We start from the raw sequence: 25,818 nt of genomic DNA on the forward strand, positions 1-25,818 counted from the left end.
GCAAAAATTCTCACCAAGAAAAAAACAAAAATTCGAAATCTTGCAGAAGCTTTCCAAAAAGAGTGGATGTGATTAGAGCTGCAAAAGGGGATCAACTCCATATTGCAGTATATGTATTTGAATACAATGAAATTGCATGACATGCTACAATAGATTAATCTCATTAATCTACACACAATACCCATCATATCATGACAGATTGAGAATAGAATTTTTGAAATTTTTGCAAATTCAAAAATTAAACTGAAATAGGCTATCACATCAGTATTCAGGCCCTTTGCAAAAACACTTCAAATTTAGCAGGTTTACCCATTTCTCTTGATCTTTACTGAGATGTTTCTACACCTTGATTGGAGTCCACCTATCAACATGACTGGACATGAATTGGAAAGGTGCACACCTCTCTATAGAAAGCCTCACAGCTGACAATGCATATCAGAGCATAAACCAAGCTATGAGGTCAAATGAACTGCCTGCAGAGCTCAGACAGGATTGTTGCAAGGCACAGATCTGGGGAAGGCTACAAAAAATCTCTTCACTGAAGAGATCACCCCAAGAGCACAGTGGCCTTGAAGTTTGGTGGAAGCAGGACTCTTCCAAGAGCTGGTCGTCCAGCCAAATTGAGCAATCAGGGGAGAAGGGCCTTAGTAAGAGAGGTGACCAAGGGCCTGATGGTCACTCTGACTGAGCTCCAGAGATCCAGAAAGACAACCATCACTGCAACACACCACTGATCTGGGCTTATGGCAGCGTGGCTTCACAGAAGCTTCTCCTGTGTGTAAAACACATGAAAGTCTGCTTCAACTTTGCTGAAAACTCCACATGAAAGCAAAGTGAAAACAATTGTCTGAAACTGCTTAGATGCAGTTTTTGGCAGATTGGTGAAACTCTAACCTTGCAAAGCAGATGGATACGCCCATTTCCTTGTTTCTCACTGGCGAATCCATCTTGCAAGCTCCCATCTGAGCCGTTTGGGCCCGGGTAGAAAGCGACAGGACCAATCAGGGATGAGGGGCAGTACTTTCAGCCGCAACAGAGTCATGACGTAAACAAGCAGCAGCAAGAGCTGGTGCAGTTATGGAGGAAGAGATTAGCGTAGATGCTGCTAAAGCACCAGTTTTATCAGAACTTGACGACATTTCTTCGTTAAAAGAAGAACAAAGAACAGCAGTGAGTTGTTTTCTTTTCATAAACAACAAAATCGAGTACTTACATGTCTACAATTGCCATGTTTCGCGTTATTCCCCAGTTGCTGCGCATGTGCAGCTTGCTAGCAGCTACGTCACATGCTTTGTTGCTCTGATTGGCCCATAGAGATGTGACAGACAGAACATTCACCCAATCATACTCTGAGTTTTTTCAAAGCCTCTGCCTTTTTTTCAAACGTTTCCTATTAAAGCTTTCCCAGATGGATGTGTTTCACACATCCATCTGACATGTCAGGTTAGAAACTCTGCTCATCTTTACTCCTGAGAGATTCTGCATCTCCAAAATGCTCCTTTTATAGCCAGTCATGTTACTGACCTGTTGCCTATTAACCTACTTATTTGGAAAATGCTCCTCCATCCATCCTTTACTTTAATAAGTTCCTTTAAACCCCTCCTGGTTCAGTAGTAGCTCCCTCTGCTTTAGCTTGTGAACCTTTTCACAGGAGTAATTATCTCCTATTCAAAGCTGGCTTACCTTGTAGTCAGATGTGAAACAGAAAAAAATAGGAGCATGACTTCACCTCACTAATTTTACCCCCAGTGTCTGACGGAGTTGTTTTGGTCTCCACCCACTAAACGTCACATCTCTGCAGCTCAGCTGTCAAAGTAAAATCCGCCTGTGTTTCCCGCATGTACAGTCTCACGCTTTACTTTTCTGGGTCTTATAGGCTGGTAGGAATCTCGCGATTACGACAGCACCTGAAGGCAGCAGCTGCAGAAAGTCGCCGAGGGCGCAGGTGGAAGAGACCAGCGCTACTTCATTATTACGGGTTGACCCGGCGAGTTTCCTAGTTATTTTAATCTTGAAGTCAAAGGAGATCGGGCAGAGTTTTGGTGCTGTTGTGAGAGGTCTGGTGTCACACACATGGCTCCTCGGCTGGTCAGGCTCCTAGTCGTCCTGTCAGGTGTTCTGTGCGCGCGCTCCTGCTGGGCTCATACCTGTCCAACGATCTGCAGCTGCAGAGAGGACACCTTTGAGTGCAGCAGAGACACTCAGCTGGCCTCCAGAGCAGCAGCCAGAGCCGTGACTCGACTGTAAGTAACACTAAACTTTCCAGATTCATACAATATCTGGTATAAAACACCTACTGAGAGCTTATCAGTGCTCCAACGGTACTTTATGGACGCCTTTTGTCTCTGTTTATTTTTCGTGAGCATCTCTTTAATGCACTTAAACTTCCTGTTTCCCAGATGAAACTCCAGTAAATCTTTAAAGCACTGAAAACCTAGTTTTTCTTCTATAATAACTTTTGAAACTTAAAGTTAAGTTTTTTCATCTCTCCATGTTCTTTCAGTAAACGTTGCTGTAAACTCTTACAGGTGGCTCTCTCAGCTGTGCTTTAAAGAAGTCCCTACTCATGCCTTCAGGGAGCTCATCAACATTACAATTATGTAAGTAGCATGTTTGTTCACACGTGACTGTGTCTGTTGAAGAAATATAAGTTGACTTAATTCAACCTTAATTTTAATTTTGGCTTAGAAAATGACTTTCAAACACATTTGTGGCTCATAGCTTTAGCAAAACACAGTTAAACAAACAAATCATATTGTACTTCAAAAATGCAGACAAATGCACACTGACTGTAGGAGGACATAACTTTACATTAATAATGCCTAAGTACATAGATAGGCTGTACATCAGGGGTGCCAAATAGCCATCCTTTTATTGACTGTATTGTACAGGTGCATCTCTAAAAATAGAAAACCATGTAAAAGTTCATTTTGTCCTGTGATATAATTCAAGAAGGGGAAATTCCATATATTTTGGATACATCTTATACGAAATGAAAGATTTTAAGACTTTTTATTCATCTTGATGATCAAGGCTTACAGCTCAAAAAAAAGTGAATCCACAAAATATCACCAAACATCAGTTCACAAAATAATTTATAATACAGAACTGTTGACCTTCTGGATAATCGAGCTCATTTATGCATTGGTTAGAGCTCCTTTTGCACAAAATACTGCATCTATGCGATGTAGCATGGAAGCAGTCACTCCGTGGCACTGCTGGGGTGTTATAAAGCACAGGTTGCTCTGATAGCAGCCTTCAACACAGTAGTAGGTGTTTCTAAAGAATACAGTCTACACTGAAAAAGAACCATAATCATTCTGCAGTGTATAGCTGGCTTGGCTTTAAGATAACTTTAAAAAGCATGTTTGTAAGAAGGGAATACTTGTAAAACAGCCCACTAAAGACTTTAGATACATTAAAGCCTGCTGTGGTTTAGAAATAACAGCAATCCAGTTTAGGGCTGCAGTAATAGATTCTTTTTGTAGGCGAGTACTATATCGATTCTTCTGATGATTAATCGAGTACTCTAATAAAAAATATTGCATTTTTTTAATCAGTCACTTTTGCTTTTTCAAGAGAAGTAGTGCTAGACAAATGAGAAAAGAATCTGGGTCCCTTAAATCTACTACTTTTTTATTAAAAATTGGTATTAACAGGTTCTCCAAAGAAAATATATTTTACAAAGTGCAATTAAGTTATGATGACAGTTTACATTTCTTAAAGTCACAAGGAAAAGAAGTTAAATAATGACATTAGATTATGCCATATTTGGGGTTTTAGGAATCCTCTCCCATGAAATTTTGGGTGCCAAAACTTTATTTCTTCTATTGTAGTTTATTTTGATTTTCCAATTTGTCATTAAAGTAAAGGGACACTTAATCATTTTAACATCCTCTACTTTATGCATGATTGTAATATTTCACATTATAGCAAGAATAAAGTTCCATCATTCACACAGTGGTCTGATGATGTCTGAAAGGTGAACCTTTAGATTACAGGAATATGGTCTATTTTTCAAAGGTTGTTTGCTTTTATTTTTTGCACATCGTGGTGCCTGACTGTCTTCTGTGAAACCGTCAGGTCAACCAGAGAAGTTTATGAATTTCCCTGAAGTCTGCAGACACAAACTGAGCGCTGTCTCAAACCAGCGAGTCTTGCAGGCGAGATCAACTTGGAGATCTGCGTAGGTTCACCGGTGCAGGCATAGTGCCATATTTGCCTTGAAGCTGTGGCCAGCGGATGCGTAAAAATGCAGGACGAGTGCCTGTAAACATCACTGCATCAACTTCTCTTCCCTCGTGATTTTCACACCTCAAATCATGCTACGTTACGTTACGTTGTAGTAAAAGTGAAAAACAAGTGCATTGTGCCACACAAATAGCTGTCTGTGCAAAACACAGCACGCCATGCAACACACGGCGTGATGTCCAAGCTTACAGCGTGGCTGTATATGGATACAGGACTGATTTAAGCGAAGCCTCGAGCCAGATAATTTGCCTCAAGGAATTTTTTGATTCAAATCACCCGAATAATTCAAGGAATCGTTTCAGCCCTAATCCAGTTGTCCAAGGAATAGTTCTGAGGTAGTCAACATTAAGAGACAATTATTAGTAGTCATTTTTTTAGATTATTTTTGGGGCTTTTGTCTCTATTCAGATTGGATAGGGCAGCTGAAGAGAGACAGGAAATAAGGACTCAGTAGCACGCCCAGTACGATTGTTGCTGTCAGTACAGTACCACACAAGGTGAAGGTGAGCTGTTGTTCAAATGTGTGAATGATTGCACATGATCAATAAAGTTTGCTGAAATTTACATTTTATGTTTTCATATTCTTAGCATTGTATTACAATAAATATACTATATCTTAAGACATTTCTGTCAAACGGTTGTGAACTTAAGTGGGCTGGTCTGAGCTGTGAAACTCTAAGGCTGAAAATGAATCCCACTCATACAGCTGCTATTTTTCCTCAAGGTCCGATTCATAATGCATATCATGTTGAAGCATCAACACTTCTTAAAGTTCTGCTGCTTGGTGAAGTCTGCTCATTTTGTGTCTGAATGTGGAGCTGAGCCATCAGCATCTGTCTCCACTGAAAATAGCGACATTCTCATTCAGACCAGTAGTAACCTGGGCTGACCAGGGCCTCTCAGGAAACTGACTGGCCGCTTCAAAATACAGGGAATGGTTATTTATCTTGTCAGTCATTATTGGAAAGCTGTGATGTAGGCTGTTTTAAGCATATTCATCATAATCTACAATAGATTGTTTTTTACCACATTGAAAGTCCCTGTAAAGTAATACAAAATCTGTATTTTAGGATTGCTGTATGACAGGACGCTGCTTCAAAATCATGAAAAATGAGGCAGTAAAATTTGCTCTAGAATTGTGTTGGCGCTGTGTCGAATGAATGAGCTAAAGCTACGATCCACTCAGATTCAAAAAATGCCTCTGATCAGAGTGCAGCCGCCTGGCTCTGTGCCAGAGTAGAGAGACAGAAGTTTGGGAGAAAATTTACTGTTTTCTGGTACAAATATCTCTGTTATGATACTTTTAATGACCTGCAGGCTGATAGATTTGGGAAATTTACCTCGCAATCAACAGAAACACAGCTGAAGCTGGCTGTTAACTTTCAATGAAGGTAGGGACATCAGCTAACAACAGACTGTATTGATATTAACTTCTCAGTATTTTATACACCTGCGGAATGAGGCTTATTACAAGACTTTAACTGAATGATTAACAGGTATGGCCAAATACTTTTGTCCATATACTTTATTAAATCTATTGCTCATTAATGGAAATATCCAATCAGCCAATTACATGGCAGAAACCAATGTAATTTGGCATGTAGATGTGCTCAAGAAGATCTTGAGCATTAGCATTAGGATGGAAGAAAGGTGACTTAATAGACTTTGTTGTTGTAGAGTTTTTTTTTTAATCAAATTCTGACCCAGTTAAAATGAAACATGAATGCTTTTTCTTTTATCTTAAAGCAGTGTATTTAAGACTGTATGGTCAAATGTAAGGTTTGTGTCAAGTTTAATAATGACAAAACTGCAGTTTATCACTTACTGATATACATTTCACGTGTTAAAAAAGGAATAATCGCATGCAAGTTGAATGAATGCATAAACAGAGAAGGATTTTTGTCAATATTCTTAGTCAGAGATGGCCTCTTCAGAGAGGGAAAGCTATAAAATACATATCCAGGTGCTGTAAAAACAGTGAAAATCAGGCTAGAAATATAACCACCCAAATGTAATCTGCCACTGCTTGAATCAGATGGCTATCAGAGTTACAAATTTCAGCAAAATCCGATTACAGCTGCGAGATATCTCACCAAAAACAGACAAGTGAAAGTATAACCTCTTTTCACCCTGATCTCTGGTTGATGAGGTCTCATCGTTATCGTGTTTGCAGCTGCTAAATACTCCTAAAGTAGTAACACTATCCTGAATGGGCTGTACTGTTTAATTAATACATCACTGCAGATAACGATTTTTAGCTTGTGGTAAGATGTTTTCCAAATTGGCTTTTTGTTGTTTGACTTTGCTCAGTCTGCTCCTCAGGGACGAGTCTTATCAGTCTCAGATACTTGCTGATAAAAGAAGAGGTTGGGAGTTAAAAGGAGGTTACAGTTCTGCGGCTGTGATGCTTCGGAGCAAGTAGGCCAATAAAACCTGTCCTGTGTCAAGGTAGAGTGACATGAAGAGCTCACGGATGACGCAGACGGGTAAACGGTGTTAGATGAAGATGTGAAAAGGCTTTTATACCCACTGCAATTATGACAATTATGACGTTGGATATGTTATGTAATGTGTAAGTTATGCAATCAGAGGAGGGTACAAGAAGAAGAAAATGTAAGCAGTGAAGATGGTGTCATTTAATTGTTCCGTGTCTGAAGAAGAGCGGCATTTATCCAAGACAAGTGTCAAATGATTACAGAAGAGTGGCAAATTACAGAAAGAAGAAAGGTGGCTTTAAAATGAGGAAGTCAGCTGTGCCTCGATATTAAAACAAAGTATTCAAGGACAGATGAAGAAGTCTTGTTGACTTTGAAGCTCTTTGTTTAGTCCTTCTTTTTTAAACATCTTCACTTAGTCTTCCTGGCCCAGATGCATCCTTGATGTATGTTTGGAGGTTTTCCAAACAGGAGATGAAGCATGAAACACCCTAGGAGAATGTTCTTTTTTCCTCCTTTTCTGTGTCTCAGTATCAATCACTCTGTCCTATTTTTAAAGAAGTTAATTGAATTTAAAGTAAGCAAAGGAAAACAAAACTTTTGTGGATCTTACAGTGACTAGAAAGCCACCCAAATCTTCAATGATTGTCTTCATATCTAATCCGGGCCACTGTACATTATTTTCAATAATTAAAGGAGTTTTAAAGTAGATCTGATGTGACTTTCAAATACTGCAGTTCATGCGCTGTAAGGCAAAAGCACTTCCTGGTTTGAATCCTTTTGTTTGCATGTACTTCCTATGCATGGATGCTCTCTAAGTACACCGGCTTCCTCTCACGGGCCAAGCACATGCTGTCGCGTTGATTGGTGCCCTTAAGTGTGAATGTGAGCTTGCTTAGTTGGTCTCCATGTCAGTCCTGTGATTGACTGGTGAACAGCCTGGTAACTGTCATAACCAGAGTTAATGCAGTTTTTAAAAGATAATTTCATTAATTAAGGGAAAAAGCCGTCCACACCTACTTGTCCCCATGTGATAAAGTAGTTGCCCTGTAAACATAATAACTGGTTGTGTGTGGAGGAATTTTGGCCCTCCACAGGTTTGGGTGGTGTTTTTCCCTTAATAAAGGAAAACATCATAAAAAATTGCATTTTGAATTTTCCCAGGTTATCTTTGTCTGATATTATAATGTATTTGTTGATCTGAAACATTGAAGTGTAACAAATATGCAAAAAATAAGAAATGAGAAAGGGGCAAATACTTTTTCACAGCACTGTAAATGATGGACAGAAGTTTCTGTAGCCCATTTTACATTGTCAGTTCAAGGCAGGGTATTTACACCTGCAGTGTCTCATCTGTAAAGCCCAGTTCAAACCAAACATTTATGTCGAGACAAGTTGAAACCTGCAACTGCAGTGGGCTGCTCTGCAAAGACTGTCAGCCCATCAGTTCACAACAACCATTTCTCCCGCAATGAATTTCACTGTCACTGACTTTAAAGAGATTTATTTCTTAAGTTACTGCACAATGAGCGTCTCTACATGAAGGGTATTGCCGCACATTTAGGCTACTGTTTATGTCTGTGTCTATCATTGTGATAATGCGTGGCATTAGGCTCTATGGTTCCTCCATGAGGGTGATCAGAATCAGCTTTTTATGGCCATTTGACTCCAGTTAGCTGGACTAAATGGCTTATTTAGGACAATGTTGGTTGTTAAAAATAGATTGCTACATCCTCAATAACCAACAGAAGATCCAATGAATTCATATGAGCGCAGCAGAATGGTTATTTTACACATGCTTTTATTGGGTTTAAAGCAGTTTTCGTTTGAAATGTGATCTACCACAGTCACACCATCTTTAGTAATGGTCCAAAAAGAAAAGTGAGCTGGCTTACTAATGAAACATTTAACTCTATTTTCATTCATAAACATGTTTACTTTTTCAAGCAGGTATAATTTATGTTAGTCAGATTTGGTGAAAAAAATCCAACATTCATTCCTTAAATCAAGACATTTGAAGATGTTATTTGTTTACATGCTCTTTCTAATCTCTCGACTGATGTGAAGCCATTTCTTTGTTCCGCAGAGAGATTTCCCAGAGCGACTGCATCAGGCAGATAAAGAGACATGCCTTCTTTTCCCTGCACAGCCTGGCTCAAATGTAAGTGATGCGCTACCTTCACCTCGTGTCAAACTACGCCTTCGCGATGAAAGCAATTTTTCATTTGAACAGCTGGTGTGTGTTTTGCATTTCATTGAAGTTTCACAGGATTAGCCTCTCAATTACAAAGCGGCGTGTTTAATCCTGGACTTTCAGAGCGGCTGATGTACCAATGGGATGTTCTGTGTTTGTTTGTTGAAAGCCGCTGACAACAACATTGTAATTACCGCAACATTTCCCTATTTTCATCCCTGCAGCTTGGTGCAGAATATCAACAGCTTGAGGGTTATTGAAAAAGGGGCCTTCACCGACCTTCCAAAGCTGGAATATCTGTAAGTCACTCCTCTTCATCTTAATTATTAGCTGATTTTTATCCCACTGTCCAACAGGTTGGCCAAGAACTAGAGTAGTTGAGTTCAATATCATTGGGGATTCTTGCCAACAATCCTGAATACTTAGGGGAAACATTTGAGTTTTGCTTCATGCATCTTTATTCTTTCCAGAGGAGGAATCCTTAGCCATAATACTCCTGTGTTAACACCAAATTTTTAGTTTTCAGGGAAGTATTTTAACATGGATTGATTACCATTAAAGTTATTTGAAACATCTGTATTCTAATTGGTAAATGTAATATCTCCAGTGATCTGTTCATCACATCAATCAGATCAAATAGGCTGGACTGAAATAAACAACAGAGTGTCATCTGTGAAACGACAAATCAGTTTTCTGTTGACTGGAAAAATATTAAGGGGAATAGAAGGGGATTAAGACATGTGCCCTGAGGAACCCCACGTAAGAGTGTGAAATACATCAGGGTCAAATCTGTGTTTTGTTCTGTGTAAAAAATTTTAAATTCTAGAGAATTAATACTAATGAGTTTTAGGTATTTCATTTGAATTTCTGGAGTTTGAGGTCTTTATTTGGATAACCGTTTGATAGATTGCCATTGAATTTTGTGCACATCAGTGTTCTCCTCATAAGGAATTGTCACATATCTAATGGTCCTTCTAAAGTAAACACAATAAAATAAAATGAATTCCTATTAAACACAGTATTCAGGTCAAGTGGGTTGAATTGGAAGGTAAAGCTAGGTGTCATCTGTATAAGCGGAAATTCAGATATTGTAGCACTGAAATTTATCACAGCTGAATTAAAAGAATGAAAATAAAAGGGGATCAAGTAATGAGCCCTGAGGAACCCCACACTAGAGCACTACATTGGTCAGGGTGAAATCAATTGTCCTACATCAAAATCTCTTGAGGATGAATCCTAATGACTTTAATTCCAGGGTTAACTGAGAACGTGGAAGTTTGAAGGATGTATTCAGCTGTTCAGTGGATTTTGTGTTGCAATTTCCTAGACATGTTTCAGTTTTTCACAATTGCTAAGACACATTTCGCAAACTCTTCCTCCTTTTTCTCTGTACACACATTCCAGTTTTCAATCTGTGGTTAAATCAAACAATCCCATCGAAACAGCCTTAACTGAGCTCAGAGTCAAACTCTGTTCTCAGACACTGCAGTCAAAAGTCAAACACTACAGAGCAGTTATAAAACACTAAACAGAAAACACTGTGGCTAACGATAACTCCAGAAAAAAGTTGATTTTTGAGACAGCAGTACAAGAGCAAAGAAGTAAAGTTTATAACAATAAATGAAGCAACTGCAAAAAGCCAGTTACATTTTCCAAAATAGACATTTAATAGATATTTATAGGACAAAACCTTTAGCACACCTGGAGAGGTGAATACAGGAGAAGTCAACTATCAAGACACTAAACAGTCTTCTTTGGCACAATTCAAAGATTTTCTATGTTGCCTCAAACACTACTCAGACCTTCAGCAGGTTGATTCATCGTAGCAAACAATGATGAAGGTCTGAGTTCCACAATGTTGGGAATGTTGGAGTAGCAAGAGCAGACATAAGCATGTCAGAGTCTTAGTTTTCTATTTCTGATTTTGTTAGGGTTTTTTTTTTCCCAAAAGAAATATTTACAACTCTGTCATAGTTTTATCTGATATCTGATGGCAGAGGGTGATCGTTATATCCCTCATTGTCATTCTATGAGAAAGAAATTTGTCAGTTACATTAATTTCATCTAAAATTTCTAGTAATGCTGTATATTGGATTTTTACTGATATCCAATATGTACAAAATAATTTTAGCTGAAAGCGATATCTGAATAAAGCTCAGACCAAAATCTTCAGTCTTTAAAACACAATTAAATGCTTGCAGATGAACAAATTAACAAATTTCAGTCCTTAAACCACTTTAAAGTGTATGATAAAGAATAAGACTGAAACACCACTAACTTGTTTGTTTGTATGGCCGGTATTTACAGCTGATAAAGGCAGATTTTATAGCCAAATATCAGCAGAAATGTTTACATGTCAGGGATACTAAAACCATACCAATGATATTATGCATCCCTTGAAATGTTTGTTCCTAGTGTTGGCCTTCCTCTGCGTCTTCCCTCTCGTCACTCTGTCACATGAACTCCTCCTCCTCAGACTCTCTGATTGTCTCCATCCATTTCTGATCCCAACTTTAGCTCACTTTCGCTCTCTATACTGGTTCCACATCATTAGAGACTAGTGTTTTCAGTTCTGACTGGCTTTAAACGGTGATGCTTAAATTATGTCCAACTACTGCCCCCAATGGTTCCCATGATGCGTGACAAGTGCATTACGATGAAAAATGTGTTTTAGAGAGTGAGATTGTATTAGGAGTTTAAAAAAAAGAGCAAATGAGTTTTACAAATTGTGTTTTTCTAGGTGACAGTGTTAAAGGTTTTGCCAGCAGGGGGCTGATTTGCTAAATGAGTTTAGGAAACTAACTGACTGTTCAGAGAAGGGAAAATAGTGTTTTTGCAATTGTGAAAAACTGTAATGTTATGTTTTGTGTTTTAATGGCTTGCATTGGATACATCATGCCATTATTAGTCTTTGTGAAGTCTTAAACGATATAAATGAACTTGGAACCACAGTTGTAGATTTACATTTAACTTGTCCATACCTTCTCTAATCATCAGACCACTGTCAGAAGAGAATTTATTTTCAATTTTACATATTTATTTATTGTCTTCTATAAGAAAAGGTTGTGGATTTTATATTTTCAATATGTTTTAATTTCTATTTAAAGAAATCAAAACGCACAAATACTGTACTACACAGGATTTGATTGACTGCATTAAACCTGAAACGCTGCCAAAGCTGACTCCTCAAATGTGTTGTACAGAGGGAGACTGTGTAAAATCCTGTTTGAGGATTTTGCCTTATCTGCTTATGATCTGGCTCTGCTCGTCTTCACAGGAGTATCTCTAACACAGGGCTGATACACTTCCCCGACTTCACTACTATTTCTTCCCTGGTGCCAAATATTATCCTGTAAGTAATCACATTTTAAAATAGTTTGTTTCTGAACTGGATTAGTGTCTTCCTTCATGTTACACAGCTGTATGTTTGCTGCAGTGTATCTTTAAGAGGAACCCAGGTTGTTTATTCCAAGCCTGGTTTCACTTTTATCTATCAATGTCACGATGCCACCAACCCAGCCGCAAATCCCCCAACTGGGTCACAGTTCATCAAAGAGATCTTTTTTTGTGAATATGCATGATTTTGTCTAACTGATAAATTAGCCTAACAGCCCGGGTGAATGTTCTCTCCTCTGTGTGCAGAGAAATGGCAGAAAACATGAGGATAGAAGTCATTCCTGCCAATTCTTTCCAAGGCATCACAGAGGAATATGTTGACATGTGAGTGCAGATGCCAAATTCTTTGTGTTGCCATATTATCAGACTTAGGAGCAACAAAGTGTCACCATTTTTTAAGAATGTGTTTAGATGTGCCTTGATATGCTTATGTAATTGGATGTTCAGTTCTCTGACCTTGGTGATAAGTGCTTCTGACAGCAGACTTAAATTTATAACACTGTGTCCTTGACAGGAACCTGTTCAGAAACGGCTTCAAAGAAATCAAATCTCATGCGTTCAATGGAACCAAGCTCAATAAACTGTAAGCATTTTGATTATCAAGACATTTCCCTTATGTTACCCCCAGACAACAACAGAGCAGACTGGTGGGGTATGTTTCTGTGAAATATAAAGCTATGGTTTCTTTTCTAATCATAAAAACTCAGTGTACCAGTAAACAAGAGTTATGTAAGACTAAACAAGATGTGATGGCCTGTTGTTTTCTGGCTTTGCCCCGTACTGCTGAGTGTCAATGGCTACAAGATGCATAAAGACACAGTGCAGTCTAAAAATAATGCTCATCTTCCTCAGTGTCAAGTTGAGAAAATGAAAAGTAGATGAAAAATGGTTCGAGGCATTGTTGGCCATTAATGTGCCATCTTAGATTTTCTTTCATATTATATGTTTGCTGCAAAGCTGCTGTTTAAACCCAAAGGTCACTTGTTTTTTTCATGTCTTTGCAGCATTTTGAGGGACAACAGACGCCTGAGTAACATCCAAGAAGATGCTTTTGAAGGAGCCACAGGTCCAAGTGTTTTGTAAGTGACAGTTATTACACCAGATGATGCTTAAATCTTAACTAGTGATGCAGGATAAGCAGCTTATTATCTGATATCAATAATTGATTATTTCCTACTCCTGATGGCCCTAACCAATAAGAACTGATCTTTTTTTCAGATATTGTTTTAAAAATAAGTTTATTTTATGTATTTATGCACATGTGGAAGTAAAAAATATTCATATGTAGTGAGCAAAGACATGTATAACCAATTATATTTGACAAAACGGCTCTGACTTTACAGCTGTTATTTATTCTTTTTTCACTCACTTGTGCATTTGTGTACCCAGCAAAGTACAAAATAATCAACAGCAATCAGACATGTTTCCCTTTAAATACAGAGCATTTTTGAATAAGTAGAGCACATTCCTCAACTAAAAAAAAAAATCAAGGAACTAAAAGCCTGGTGCAATTTAGTCTTCAGATAAAACATACACACACACACACACAGATAGCAAGCTGCTTAATAGATTGAGAGGTTTGGGGGACAGCTGTTATTTTCCTGCACAAGTCAGAACTGAAAGAGAGCTGAGAGAGGGATGTTTTTCATAAAGATTCAAAATATGCACATAATATTAGAAGTAGAAAAATGTAAAGTGCACCATTATTACAGAACAATGGCGCAGCTGTGGTTTAACTGATGTTAACATTATTTTCAAGGAGACTGTGAATGTGTAGAAACTACATTGACCAGGGCAGAGAGGGCTACATCTACATTGCAGCAGTAGATCAGGAGACTGTCAGAGTCATTGAGTCATTAACAGCTTTGCTTTTTGGCTGTCTCTGGCAAACTTGACTATTTTAAAACGTCTGCTGACTCTGCACTCCATCGGCATTAAGCCTTAGGCTTGGTGTTAATGCCAGCAGTTTCTGCTGCTACATCTTCAACAGTTCATTGTAAGATGACTACTCTTATGAATTTTAAGCTCTGCCATGTTAGAACTCAAGGACTTTTTTCTGCTTTCTAGATCTTTGTAACCTTGCAAAGCAGATGGATTAGCCTGTTTCCGTGTTTCTCAGCGAATCCATCGTGCAAAGCTCCCATCTGAACCTTTTGGGCACAGTTAGAAAGTGACAGGACCAATCAGCGTCAAGGGGCGGTACTTTCGGGCGTGACAGAATTGTGACGTAAGAGAGCAGCGATGAGAGGCCGGTGCAATTATGGCGGCACACATTAGCGTGGATGCTGCTAAACCACAAGTTTAGTTTGTTTGGTTTTTTTTTAAGATTTATCTAAGGGCCTTTTCATGCCTTTATTTGATAGACAAAGGACAGTGGATAGACCTGGAAACCGGGAAGAGACATGCGGTTAAGGGCCACGTACATGGGTAGTGCCTTAAACCACTCGACCACCTGCGCGCCCTAAAGTGCAAGTTTTAACAGAACTTGAAAACATTTCTTCATTAAAAGAAGAACAAAGAACAACACTGAGTTCTTTTCTTTGCAAAAACGACAAAAGTCATGTACTAACATGTCTTCAGTCACCATAGTTCACGCTATGCAGCTCTCTATAGAGTTTACTCCTCGGTAGCATCCCACCTCAGTAGTGGCTATGACGTCATGTGTTTTGTTGCTCTGATTGGCCCGTAAAGATGTGACACACAAAACGTTCATCCAATCACCCTCTTAGTTTTTTTTCAAAGGCTCTGCCCTTTCCCAAACACTGTCTATGGGAGGTTTACCAGATGGATGTGTGAAACAAATCCATCTGGCTTGTCAGGTTAGGATCTTTGTGGATCATGTCTTACAAACACGTTAGTGTTATACTCCTCTGAAACACAAAAAATCCATCAGTGATGCTGCGTTTTCAGACACGCTTTGCATCTCAGAGCTGACTGCAGCTTCTTTGTCTTTTATAAAGTTTAAGAGCTGCTCATGTACAAGGGCGCTGCCTACTGTTTCGGAATGTCTAGTCCTCTGAGAAGTAACAAATGCCTTTATTTAGTGGTAGACTTTATTGGTTCATAATTTATGATTGGAATGATAAAAATTGGCAACATTGGTACTGATCATTATCGTGCATCTCTAATCTTAACTGTTAAAAAATGTGGGTGACCACTGACATAATGATAGTTTCACATTGTCTAAGGCTGGCCACTCCCATCAAAACAGCTCTCTCTGTGATTTAAGAGAGGAGCAGGAGCTACAGTGCATACTCTGGTTAGTCTGAAGAAGATGACAGGGTGTCAGTCATATGACACAGCAATGGTTTTGAGGAGTCCAACATGGAACAATGTAAAATAACCTGCATCATTTGTTACACAGTTGTGTAACAAATAGCAATTGCAATCTCAATATTAAACAAAATAATTGGGATCAGGATTGTCGCCACTGTTGAGCATCCCTACTCTGATGTACTTCCCAGTCACTTCAGTATTTTCATAGAGTACGTCATATTAAGACATGAATGTGACAGGGTTACTGTGCCCTCCTCTCAGCTCTCAGACTATTAATAAGTCTTTGGACTGATGTTTTGTATTTACAGGAGGCTGTTCTGCCGTTTGGGTTCCTTGTAACTGTTCCATCACTGTTATTTTTTGGCTACAGCACACAGCTGGGCAAAAAGCTCTAAAATTCCCAGACAAACAGACTAGGATAACAGCTGTTCATATTTGAAACAAAGAAGTTTTTTGTTTTTTTCTCAGAAAGTAGTTCAGAGAAAAACAGACCCAAAAACTAACTGAAATAAATAAACCGTCATTTTTCAGGCCTGAAACAACCCCGTGAGCTCCAGTCAGGACTTTATCTATAAAATTTGATGGAGGAAAAGTTTAAATCAGATCTAAAAGTCTGAGAATCTTTTTCAACCATCCAATCCAACCACTGCAAGACACCATTTCAAACCCAGTTTTTCATATATAACATTTCTAGGTGCTCGATTGGCTGTGTGATGTTGAAGAAGATCCAGAGGCCCCTTAAAGAAAGAGCCAATTTAGGGTGGACACAAGTGTATTGTACTCGGGCACCGTGCCCACTTGAAGAGGTGGACTTGGGCGCTACTCATGTGGACTTGGGCAAAGTATGTGGAAGATGTGAATGCAACTATGCCTGAGGTACAGGGTATTCATCGGCAAGTAGAGCTGTAAAGGCGATATCAAATGTCTTCTGTTTTTTTCAAAAACGATTGTGTATGAACTCAACAGTAGATGTGGAAGTAGGAAGAGGGTTTCAGTTGTTGCTGGATTCTCAAAAATAATACATACATGTGTAGTAGCTTGCAGCATGGACTCAATCATCCACTCAAAGCATAAGCTTTGCATTTTCCATTCCACCTTGCAAATTCTCTCAAGCTCAATCAGGTTGGATAGAGACGGTCAGTGGAGAGACATTTTTAGGTCTTTACAGAGATGCTCAAATCAGGGCTCTGGCTGTGCTACTTTAGGAAATTCACAGAGTTGTCCATAAGACACTCCTGTGTTGTCTTGGCTGTGTGCTGAGAGTCACTGCCATGTGTAGTAAAATTATAAAATGTAAGCATGCTTTCCCATCATTCCTTCTGGAATTATCTGCTTTTATCCTGTATCTTTATTCAGTAAGAAGTTTTTGTTCCATCACATATTCAGACTCTATGCTATTGAATTGCATTAACATATAAAATATAGTTTTTCTCTGTTTTTCTCAGTTATTGGCATCACTACCTTGGAATTACAAGCTACAGTTCAGTTTAAAATGAAAACAAAATCTCAAATTTTTCATAAACTAGCCAAAAATCCCACCTGAAGCTGAGGCTCTCACTTGCATGCAGTTGCTGCTAGTACTAAACAGGCACGTCCACTCGCCTCTATCCCAAGTATCTCCCAATGTTTCAAGACCAAACAGAAATCAAACTGGACTACACTAAAAACAGTCAGGCATGTTTGCTTCCTTGAATGACCGGCATGAAAACTTCTGCAAATTTGAGCTGATTAATGAAGAGAGAAAAAAGACTCAGAAAAACAGAAAAAGTTATTGAAAATCTTCATAAATTTGGGTCACTATTCTCATGAAGGAGTTGGTGGTGGGTCATGAGGAAGACTAGCTGAGAACACTCAAAGACCCCTTCTAAAAATGCTTGAATACAAAGAAATGTTGACTTTGCTCCAGATCTACTGGAAGTATTAAACCAACATTAGCTATATCACCTTAAAGGGTTATTATGAGACACGTTGTGCTTCCAGCTTGTTAACACTGCCCCCAAGTGGCTAAAAATACTGTGACAAAGCCTGACTTTAAAGAGTTGTGCATTTAAAGTCATCTGAACAAAATTAACTTTAAAAAATTAAAAGTAAAAGTCAGCCCCTTTAAGAAGGATCTACATATTTGAGCTACTTTTAACCTGAGATAATGCACTGGAGAGTTAGTTTTATTTTGATTTTTGTCAATGTGAAACTAATTTAAAGAGCACGGTCATTAAAAAAAAAAAAAATTAAAGTAAAACTTAGAAACTCATCTCAAAGTGAAAGATTTCAAGATTTTTTTGTTTTGTTTTCATCTTGTTGATTGTGGCTTACAGCTCACTATTTTATCCACACTTATAAAAGTTTATTTTTTTCTAGAAAATCATAGGAATCAGTAACTTTTTCATGATTTGCTATTTCTTTTAGATGTACCTGTACATGAAACAATACTTGACTGCTTTACCTTCAGTTAATTAAAGATTATCTCTTAATTGCTAAATGTATTACAGTCATGGACGAAAGTATTGCCCCCCCCCCGAATTTTTCCAGAAAATACACCATTTCTCCCAGAAATTGTTGCGATTACAAATGTTTTTGGTACACATATGTTTATTTCCTTTATGTGCATTGGAACAACACAAAAAATCAGAAGAAAAAGACAAAATTGACATAATTTTACACAAAACTCAAAAAATGGGCTGGAAAAAATTGTTGTCACCCTTTTTTGTGGGTCAATCATTTTATTTCAAGCATGTGATGCTCATTTAGACTCACCTGTGGCAGTAACAGGTGGTGACAATCTAGAAATCACACCTGAAGCCAGTTAGAATGTATAAAAGTTGACTCAACCTTTGTGTTGTATGCCTGTGTGTCACACCAAGCATGGAGAAGAGAAAGAAGAGCCAAGAACTGTCTGAGGACTTGAGAAGCAAAATTGTGGAAAAATATGAACAATCTCAAGGCTGTAAGACCATCTCCAGAGATCTTGAAGTTCCTTTGTCCACTGTGCATAATATAATCAAGAAAATTACAACCCATGGAACTGTGGCTAATCTCCCTGGACGTGGATGAAGAGAAAAACTGACAAAAGAATGCAACGCAGGATAGTTTGAATGGTGGATGAACATCCTCAGTCAACTTCCACACAAATTCAGGCTGTCCTGCAGACTCAGGGTGCAAAAGTGTCAGCTCGGACCATACGTCGTCATCTGAATGAGATGAAGCGCTATGGCAGGAGAACCCCACTGCTGACAAAGAGACATAAAAAAAACAGACTGGAGTTTGCAAAAATGTTCCTGAGTAAGCCTCAATCCTTCTGGGAGAACATTTTGTGGACAGATGAGGCTAAGGTAGAGCTTTTAGGAAAAGCACATCATTCTACTCTTGACAGAAAATGGAATTAGTCCTACAAAGAAAAGAACACAGTACCTACAGTCAAACATGGTGGAGGTTCAAGGATGTTTTGGGGTTATTTTGTTGCCTCTGGCACTGGATGCCTTGACTGTGTGCAAGGAATCATGAAATCTGGAGACTATCAAAAGATTTTGGGCCACAATGTAGGGCCTAGTGTCAGAAAGCTGGGTCTGCATCAGAGGTCATGGGTGTTCCAGCAGGACAATGACCCCAAACATACCTCAAAAAGCACCAAGAAATGGTTGGAGACAAGGCGCTGGAGAGTTCTGAAGTGGCCAGCAATGAGTACGGATCTAAATCCCATCGAACACCTATGAAGAGATCTGAAAACTGCTTTTGTAAGAAGCACCCTTCAAATCTGAGAGACCTGGAGCAGTTTGCAAAAGAAGAGTAGTCCAAAAATCCAGTTGAGAGGTGTAAGAAGCTTGTTTATGGTTATAGGAAGCGATTGGTTTCAGTTATTTCTTTCCGAGGGTGTGCAACCAAATATTAAGTTGAGGGTGCCAATAATTTTGTCCAGCCCATTTTTTGAGTTTTGTGTAAAATTATGTCAATTTTGTCTTTTTGCTTCGGATTTTTTGAGTTGTTCCAATGCACATAAAGGAAATAAACATGTTTATAACAAAAACATTTGTAATTGCAACAATTTCTGGGAGAAATGGTGCATTTTCTGGAAAAATTCCAGGGGTGCCAATACTTTCTTCCATGACTGTATTAATCTGCTTCAACAAAAGAGAGAATATCTTTTAAAAGTAAGGCAGCAAAGTAAAAAAAATCCCTGTGAAATGCAGTCAAGGAAGTACTGTAGGTATGACAAAGAAATACTTTGGTTAAATTATTCATGAGATCCTGTAGCGTGTTACCTTTAAAGTGTTGAATCTATTAAGTATAACTGTGTGAAAGCTAAATAAGTTAGGCAACAATAATACATTCTTTATCTTCTGTTTGTATCAACAGCATTAAGGCGGCCATATTGGATCTGGGTCAGTGAAGCCAGATAAATATTCATAACAGTGTTTATCATTTTATTGTATAAACATGAGGGTGGTGACAGCCTGTCTATGTAAACAACCAACAAGGCAAGCTGGACTGCAGAATACTGATTAGAGAGCAAATAGCCCGGACTGCAGAAAATACATCTACAAGGTCTCTGATTACAAGAAACCCCATGCTGGAGATATGAAATTTCCTCTTATCTTGGTTATGAGTGTTTGTCAGTGCATACCATAGAGGCATTCTTTTTGCTGGTGCAGAGTCTGGTTTTGTATTTCTTTAACATTTTAAATTGAATGAATAACTGGCTCGAAATAATCTAATCATGACATGAGAAAAGTGGATTCTTACTCGTGCTAAAACCTGTTTTAGTTTTTGTTGTAAATGAGCAGCACAGTAGAAAAAGAGCTTGAATTGCCCATCATGTTGTTGACTATGTAAATACTTAAAATGAGGGCCTGGCTGCAGGAATGAGTCATTAAACACCTCTGGGAGATTCAACAGATTTAGCTGAAACAGTATTTCCTACCAGCATCAACAAAACCTTAAATAATGGCTCCTCATGTGGGAAACACAGGCTTTTTATCTCTTTAGCTCAACTTAAATATTAAATCCATGACAGGATGCAGAGAAGAGCGTACTACAGAAAAAAAAGTTAATTCTGCCTATACTGGCTCAACAAAACCCCCAAACTCAGTCAGATAATTGGTACTACTGTTTCTTTCTTCTGGCTCTGTAATTTTTCATAAATGGAGCATCTAGCTGTATTTTTTATTCTTATTCCATACAAAGAGCAACACAAAGCCACCCAATTCAGACAAGCCATTATAATGACCAACAGTGAAAGTATAATATGTTTTTATGGCCAAAAAAAGACAAAATCTCCCAACAAAATCAGGTTATGTTTACACAAAAAAGTGGTAAATATAAAGCAGATATAAATCTGAACTCCAGACTCCACGTTCTTCTCCCACTCATTGTCTTGCTCTGTAACTTATAGATGTTCCAGCTGCTTGTGGTAGTCTAATTTCTCAGTATATATACATCTCTTTATCCTCTAATCATCGCTGAAATGTCTCTCTGCCTTCTGTGTGTGATGTTCAGGGATGTCTCCTCCACAGCTCTAAGCTCCCTCCCCTCTAAAGGCCTGAGGCAGGTGAGGTTTCTGAAAGCCAGCTCTGCCTTTGCTCTGAAGACCCTCCCTCCGCTGGACAGCCTGTCCGATCTGCTGGAGGCCGAGCTCACGTATCCGAGCCACTGTTGCGCCTTCCACACATGGCGGCGAAAGCAAAGGTAATCGCTCCCGGAGATGAACTAATCCATTCACATCTGCATAGAGAACAAATGCTCCGTCCACTGCATACAGATCATCTGAAGTTTGGTAATAAGCAGTTTAGTTATTGACTTTGTGTTTGGTCTAACTCTTTCCTTTTTTTCCAGGGAAAGTGCCTTAAAGAACTTCACAAAGTTTTGTGATTTGAGCCAAACTGAAATGTGAGTAACTTTATTGTTCACTTTGGTATGAAGCAGATTCATTTCAGGAATTTAAATTTCTGTTTTTGAATGAAATCGATAATTATGGTAGCTGGGAAGTCCATTTGGCTGGCTACACACTGGAGGATTTTCAAATCTCAACCAATATTAAAAACATGGCAGACCACAGACATGAGGACAGTTTGAACCGATTTCTAGGATTAGAACCCTGCAAAAGCACACAAGAGACAATTCAGCCAAAGGCTTCAAGTGACAGGCTTCAGATCACAGCCCTCCTGATTGTTTGGGGAGGAGAGTGGGAGGAACAAGCGCCCTAAAATTGTGCTTAGAACCATCCACTGTGTAGCTAGCATAATTTATAAAGGAGAAAAACAACTTAATGTTAAAAAACAAATGCAAATTTGAACAAGAGGAGCACAAATCACTAATATATAAGGTGAAACAGGCCAACTAGTACCATTGTTTCTGATGGACTATTACCATCAATGAACAAGTGGAGCACAAGTCACCCTGGTATACATTTAAGCTGCAGTCTGTCTTGTGGAATCTCCCAAGGGGGGATAAGCATGGAGTACTAGCAACAGTGGGAGAGTAGTAACTATGTAGAGCAGACAGGTTGGCCAGATTCTATGTCAGTCATCAGGCAAATCCATCTTGCAAAGCTCCAGTCTGAAATGATTGTGCCAGAACTGAAAACAGAGCTTGACCATTCAGTCAGCTGAGGAGGAAGAGGTGGTAGCTAACCAGCTATAGTATAGCAGCAGTTTTATCAGAACAGGGCCAAATTTCTTTATTAAAACAAGAGCAAAGAGCTACACCAAAAGCTTCTCTTGGCAGAGATGTTTTTGCACTTAAATCCATCAACAAGCTCCTCCGTTCATAAACTATGTTAGCCGCTGTCTGTCAAGCTCAGGTTACTACTGTTGCCGTGCATGCCTGCCACCTCATTTTGTCTTATCATTCTGATTGGCCCATAATGAATGTGACAGAACGATTGTCCAATCACCTTCTGAGAATTTTCTGAAAAGTCCTGCCCTTCCCAAATGCTTTGTAAAGGAGGTTTCCCAGATGAATGTGAAATGTATCCCATAGACCAGAGCAACACATCCAGGTTCTTTGCCCAGAAGACTCCAGCCCCGCCCCTTTCTGGGGGAAACATTCCTCAAAAACGAACGGCAGTCGATGGGAAAGATTGGGTCATTAGGGGTTTAAAAGCTTAGAATATGAAAACTGTATGGTGAAACAGTTACTGGGAACCAAAACCTAATGGCCAGTAAAATAAACATATAATGTAGGCCATTTTTGAAAAAAATATTTGCATCCTAACAATATGAAATAAACAGTTTATTTTGTTTAGTTGTCAAACTGGACAACCAGTCCCGTCTTGTGACTAGGGATGTCCTAAACCAACATCACATACTTTTTTTGAGTTGGATCTTAACACTTGAACGTGGTTAATAAGTTGGTTCATGTGTGAAAAAGATGTTAACAGGCAGACAGGCTACAGCTCCTGCTGTAACAGAGCGGTCACTTAAAATCATTAAGAACACAGCACCGGTCCAACATTTCCCCGCTTTAGTCCTCTCCAGTTTCAGCCAAAAGACACAGAACTCTTCTTTGACACTCTGTTGTCATTTGAGAATGACAAAACTTGCCTTAAATGATGGCTTTTTAATTGTTTAAGGCACAAAACACAAAAAAATGGCTTTTAATTGCATTTTTACAGACGTTTTTTGAACCTACTGCCATTCAATCTGAGGGCTTATTTTGCTGGGCTGTGTTTGTGAAAGGAAATGTCCACTCAGCAAGAAAGAATTGACTGCAAAGGATTTGGATGTGATCACCATTCCTAGCAAAGGTGTAGTGATGGTTCATGAACCTAAACAAAAAGTTCGTTTTGAGGGCACGGTCACATTGGAAAGTGGGAAGTGACGTTGCACTGCTCTGATCTATGCAAAAGATATATCAAACAGTAAGATTTATGTAGTATAGCTCTTGGCCTCAGATGATTGCTGCGAGAGACTCGCAGCCAGCAAATCACTCTGCCCTCTGCCTGTCACTTGTTGCCCTCACTAAGGAGCATTTTCAGTTAAACCAGCACTCCAGAAGGTTTATTTACTTAATGGCACACTCCCAATTTTCTGTAAATGTATGATTTTGACTGAACAAGGAAGAAAAGCCGTTAAAAAGTGGTGCCAAACCCCCCTGGTCTGGTTTGTATCTTTATGTAAGTCTATTCTGCAGTAAAGTGGATGCTGTGTGTGATGAGCCTGTCTGCTTAAAGTCAACTAGTCCCTCATTATGTGATAGCTCATTTATGATGCCAAGAAGATGGCAGATGACTTTTATCAAGTCATGCAACCCCTAATTCCAGCACATTCTGAGCAGTGAGGCAGCTGTTTGGAATACACAGTGAATAGGGTAATTAAGCAAACAGTAGGTCCGTGTAAAAAGTAAATTAGAACAGGATGCGATGATTGTCAAATCTCATAAACCCTTATCTTATTCCCAATGGAACTTAAACAACATATCTGATGTTGAAACAGAGAAAGCTTACCATTTCATGAAAAATATTAGCTCATTTTGAATTTGATGTCAGTAATGTGGACACGCAAAACGTAGGGGTAAGACTTAGTGGCAATTTTATAGAAACATTTTAATGAAAATATGTCATTAAATAATTTGGTTAGTTTTCACTGAATCTCTCAGGAAGATAAATTTTCTTGCTAATTTGTGTTGGGATTTTTTTATGATAATGTAAATCATATTTTCATTCTCAGAGAGCCCACTTCAGATGGCATGAATCTTATTGATGACATCAACTTTCAGTATCCAGATTTGGAAATCAACTGTCTCAACAACCCCTTTGTTAAATGCACGCCAAAGCCGGACGCTTTTAACCCCTGTGAGGACCTGCTGGGATTCCCCTTCCTGCGCTGCCTCACCTGGATCATCACGGTTTTTGCTGTAACAGGTAACCTTGCTGTTCTGATCATCCTGCTGATCAGCCGCCAGAAGCTAACCATCTCTAGATTCCTCATGTGTAACCTGGCCTTCGCTGACCTGTGCATGGGGCTCTACCTGATGCTCATCGCCCTCATGGACCGGCGATCCCGTCACGAGTACTACAACCATGCCACAGACTGGCAGACGGGGCCTGGATGTGGCGTAGCAGGGTTTCTGACGGTGTTTGCCAGCGAGCTGTCGGTCTACACGCTGACTGTGATTAGCCTTGAACGCTGGCACACAATCACCAACGCCATGCACGTTGATAAAAGACTGCGGATGCCCCACGTGGCAGCCATGATGGGGGCTGGCTGGAGCTTCTCTCTCCTTGTGGCGCTGCTCCCTCTTGTGGGGGTCAGCAGCTACAGCAAAGTGAGCATCTGTCTGCCCATGGATATCGACACATTGGGCTCTCAGGTGTACGTTGTAGCCGTGCTCATTCTCAACGTCGCTGCTTTCTTCATCGTCTGTTTCTGCTACATTTGCATCTATCTGAGTGTCCACAATCCAGAGCACTCAGCCCGCCATGGAGACACCAAGATTGCCAAGCGAATGGCTGTGCTCATTTTCACAGACTTTGTGTGCATGGCACCAATCTCCTTCTTTGCCATCTCTGCAGCCCTGCGTATGCCCTTTATCACCGTGTCCCATTCAAAGATCCTGCTGATCCTTTTTTATCCAATCAACTCCCTCTGCAACCCCTTCTTGTACACCCTCTTCACCCGGGCTTTCAGGAAGGACGTGTACCAGCTACTAAGACGCTGTGGCTGCTGCCACGGCAACGCTGATCTCTACAAGTCACAAACTCTGGCTTCACACCTGAACTCAAACAATAAAATGTCCACAAAAAAGCCTCATTCCCTGAGCTTCTACGCCTATCACATTAAAATGAAGGGTTGCTTCCTAAACAAGGGAACCACATGACCATCCACTTAGAGAATTCAACAATGAACTGAAAAGAAGGCGCTGCTGTCCTGCTTTAAATGTAGCATTCATTTAAATTTAGCTCAAGGTGAAAAGACTTTACAGTGTTGTACGTGACATCAGATCTGATTTGTTCTCGGTTAGTTCACAAAGTGAACTGCATCAGTACGGACCACAGGATCTCTAACTGGAGGTGCTATCACCTCTCAATGGGGAACAAAAAAAAAGAGAAAGGAGCAAAAAAGGGAACAAAATATTTGGTTGTTTAATTTAAAAAGCTACTCTGAGCTGACTGATTTTATGTAAGATATTGTTCCAAAGTTTCTAGAATTATTTATTTTGTAGCTTGATCCTGAGTAAGTTTAAAGCCATGACTGTGCAAAAAAAGGGGATGTAGGCTTTTGGACTGTGACCACCAAATGGTGACCCTTTTGAGCAAGATCCAACTGCCAGTAA

The 25,818-nt window shown here is 39.3% G+C and overlaps 1 protein-coding gene across 1 annotated transcript; it reads left to right on the forward strand.

The window, feature by feature from the left end:
* Positions 1-2,073: 2,073 nt before the first annotated feature.
* Positions 2,074-25,274, forward strand: LOC121510782 (lutropin-choriogonadotropic hormone receptor-like). The gene is given in 12 exon segments (XM_041788999.1): positions 2,074-2,243; positions 2,529-2,600; positions 8,773-8,847; positions 9,105-9,179; positions 12,158-12,232; positions 12,523-12,600; positions 12,791-12,859; positions 13,281-13,355; positions 21,043-21,231; positions 21,379-21,432; positions 24,213-25,224; positions 25,227-25,274. Coding segments are annotated over 12 exon segments (1,992 nt in total).
* The last annotated feature ends 544 nt before the right edge of the window (positions 25,275-25,818 follow it).

This window comes from Cheilinus undulatus, linkage group 6 (genome assembly GCF_018320785.1).
Source record: "Cheilinus undulatus linkage group 6, ASM1832078v1, whole genome shotgun sequence".
Classification (NCBI taxonomy): Eukaryota; Metazoa; Chordata; class Actinopteri; order Labriformes; family Labridae; genus Cheilinus; species Cheilinus undulatus.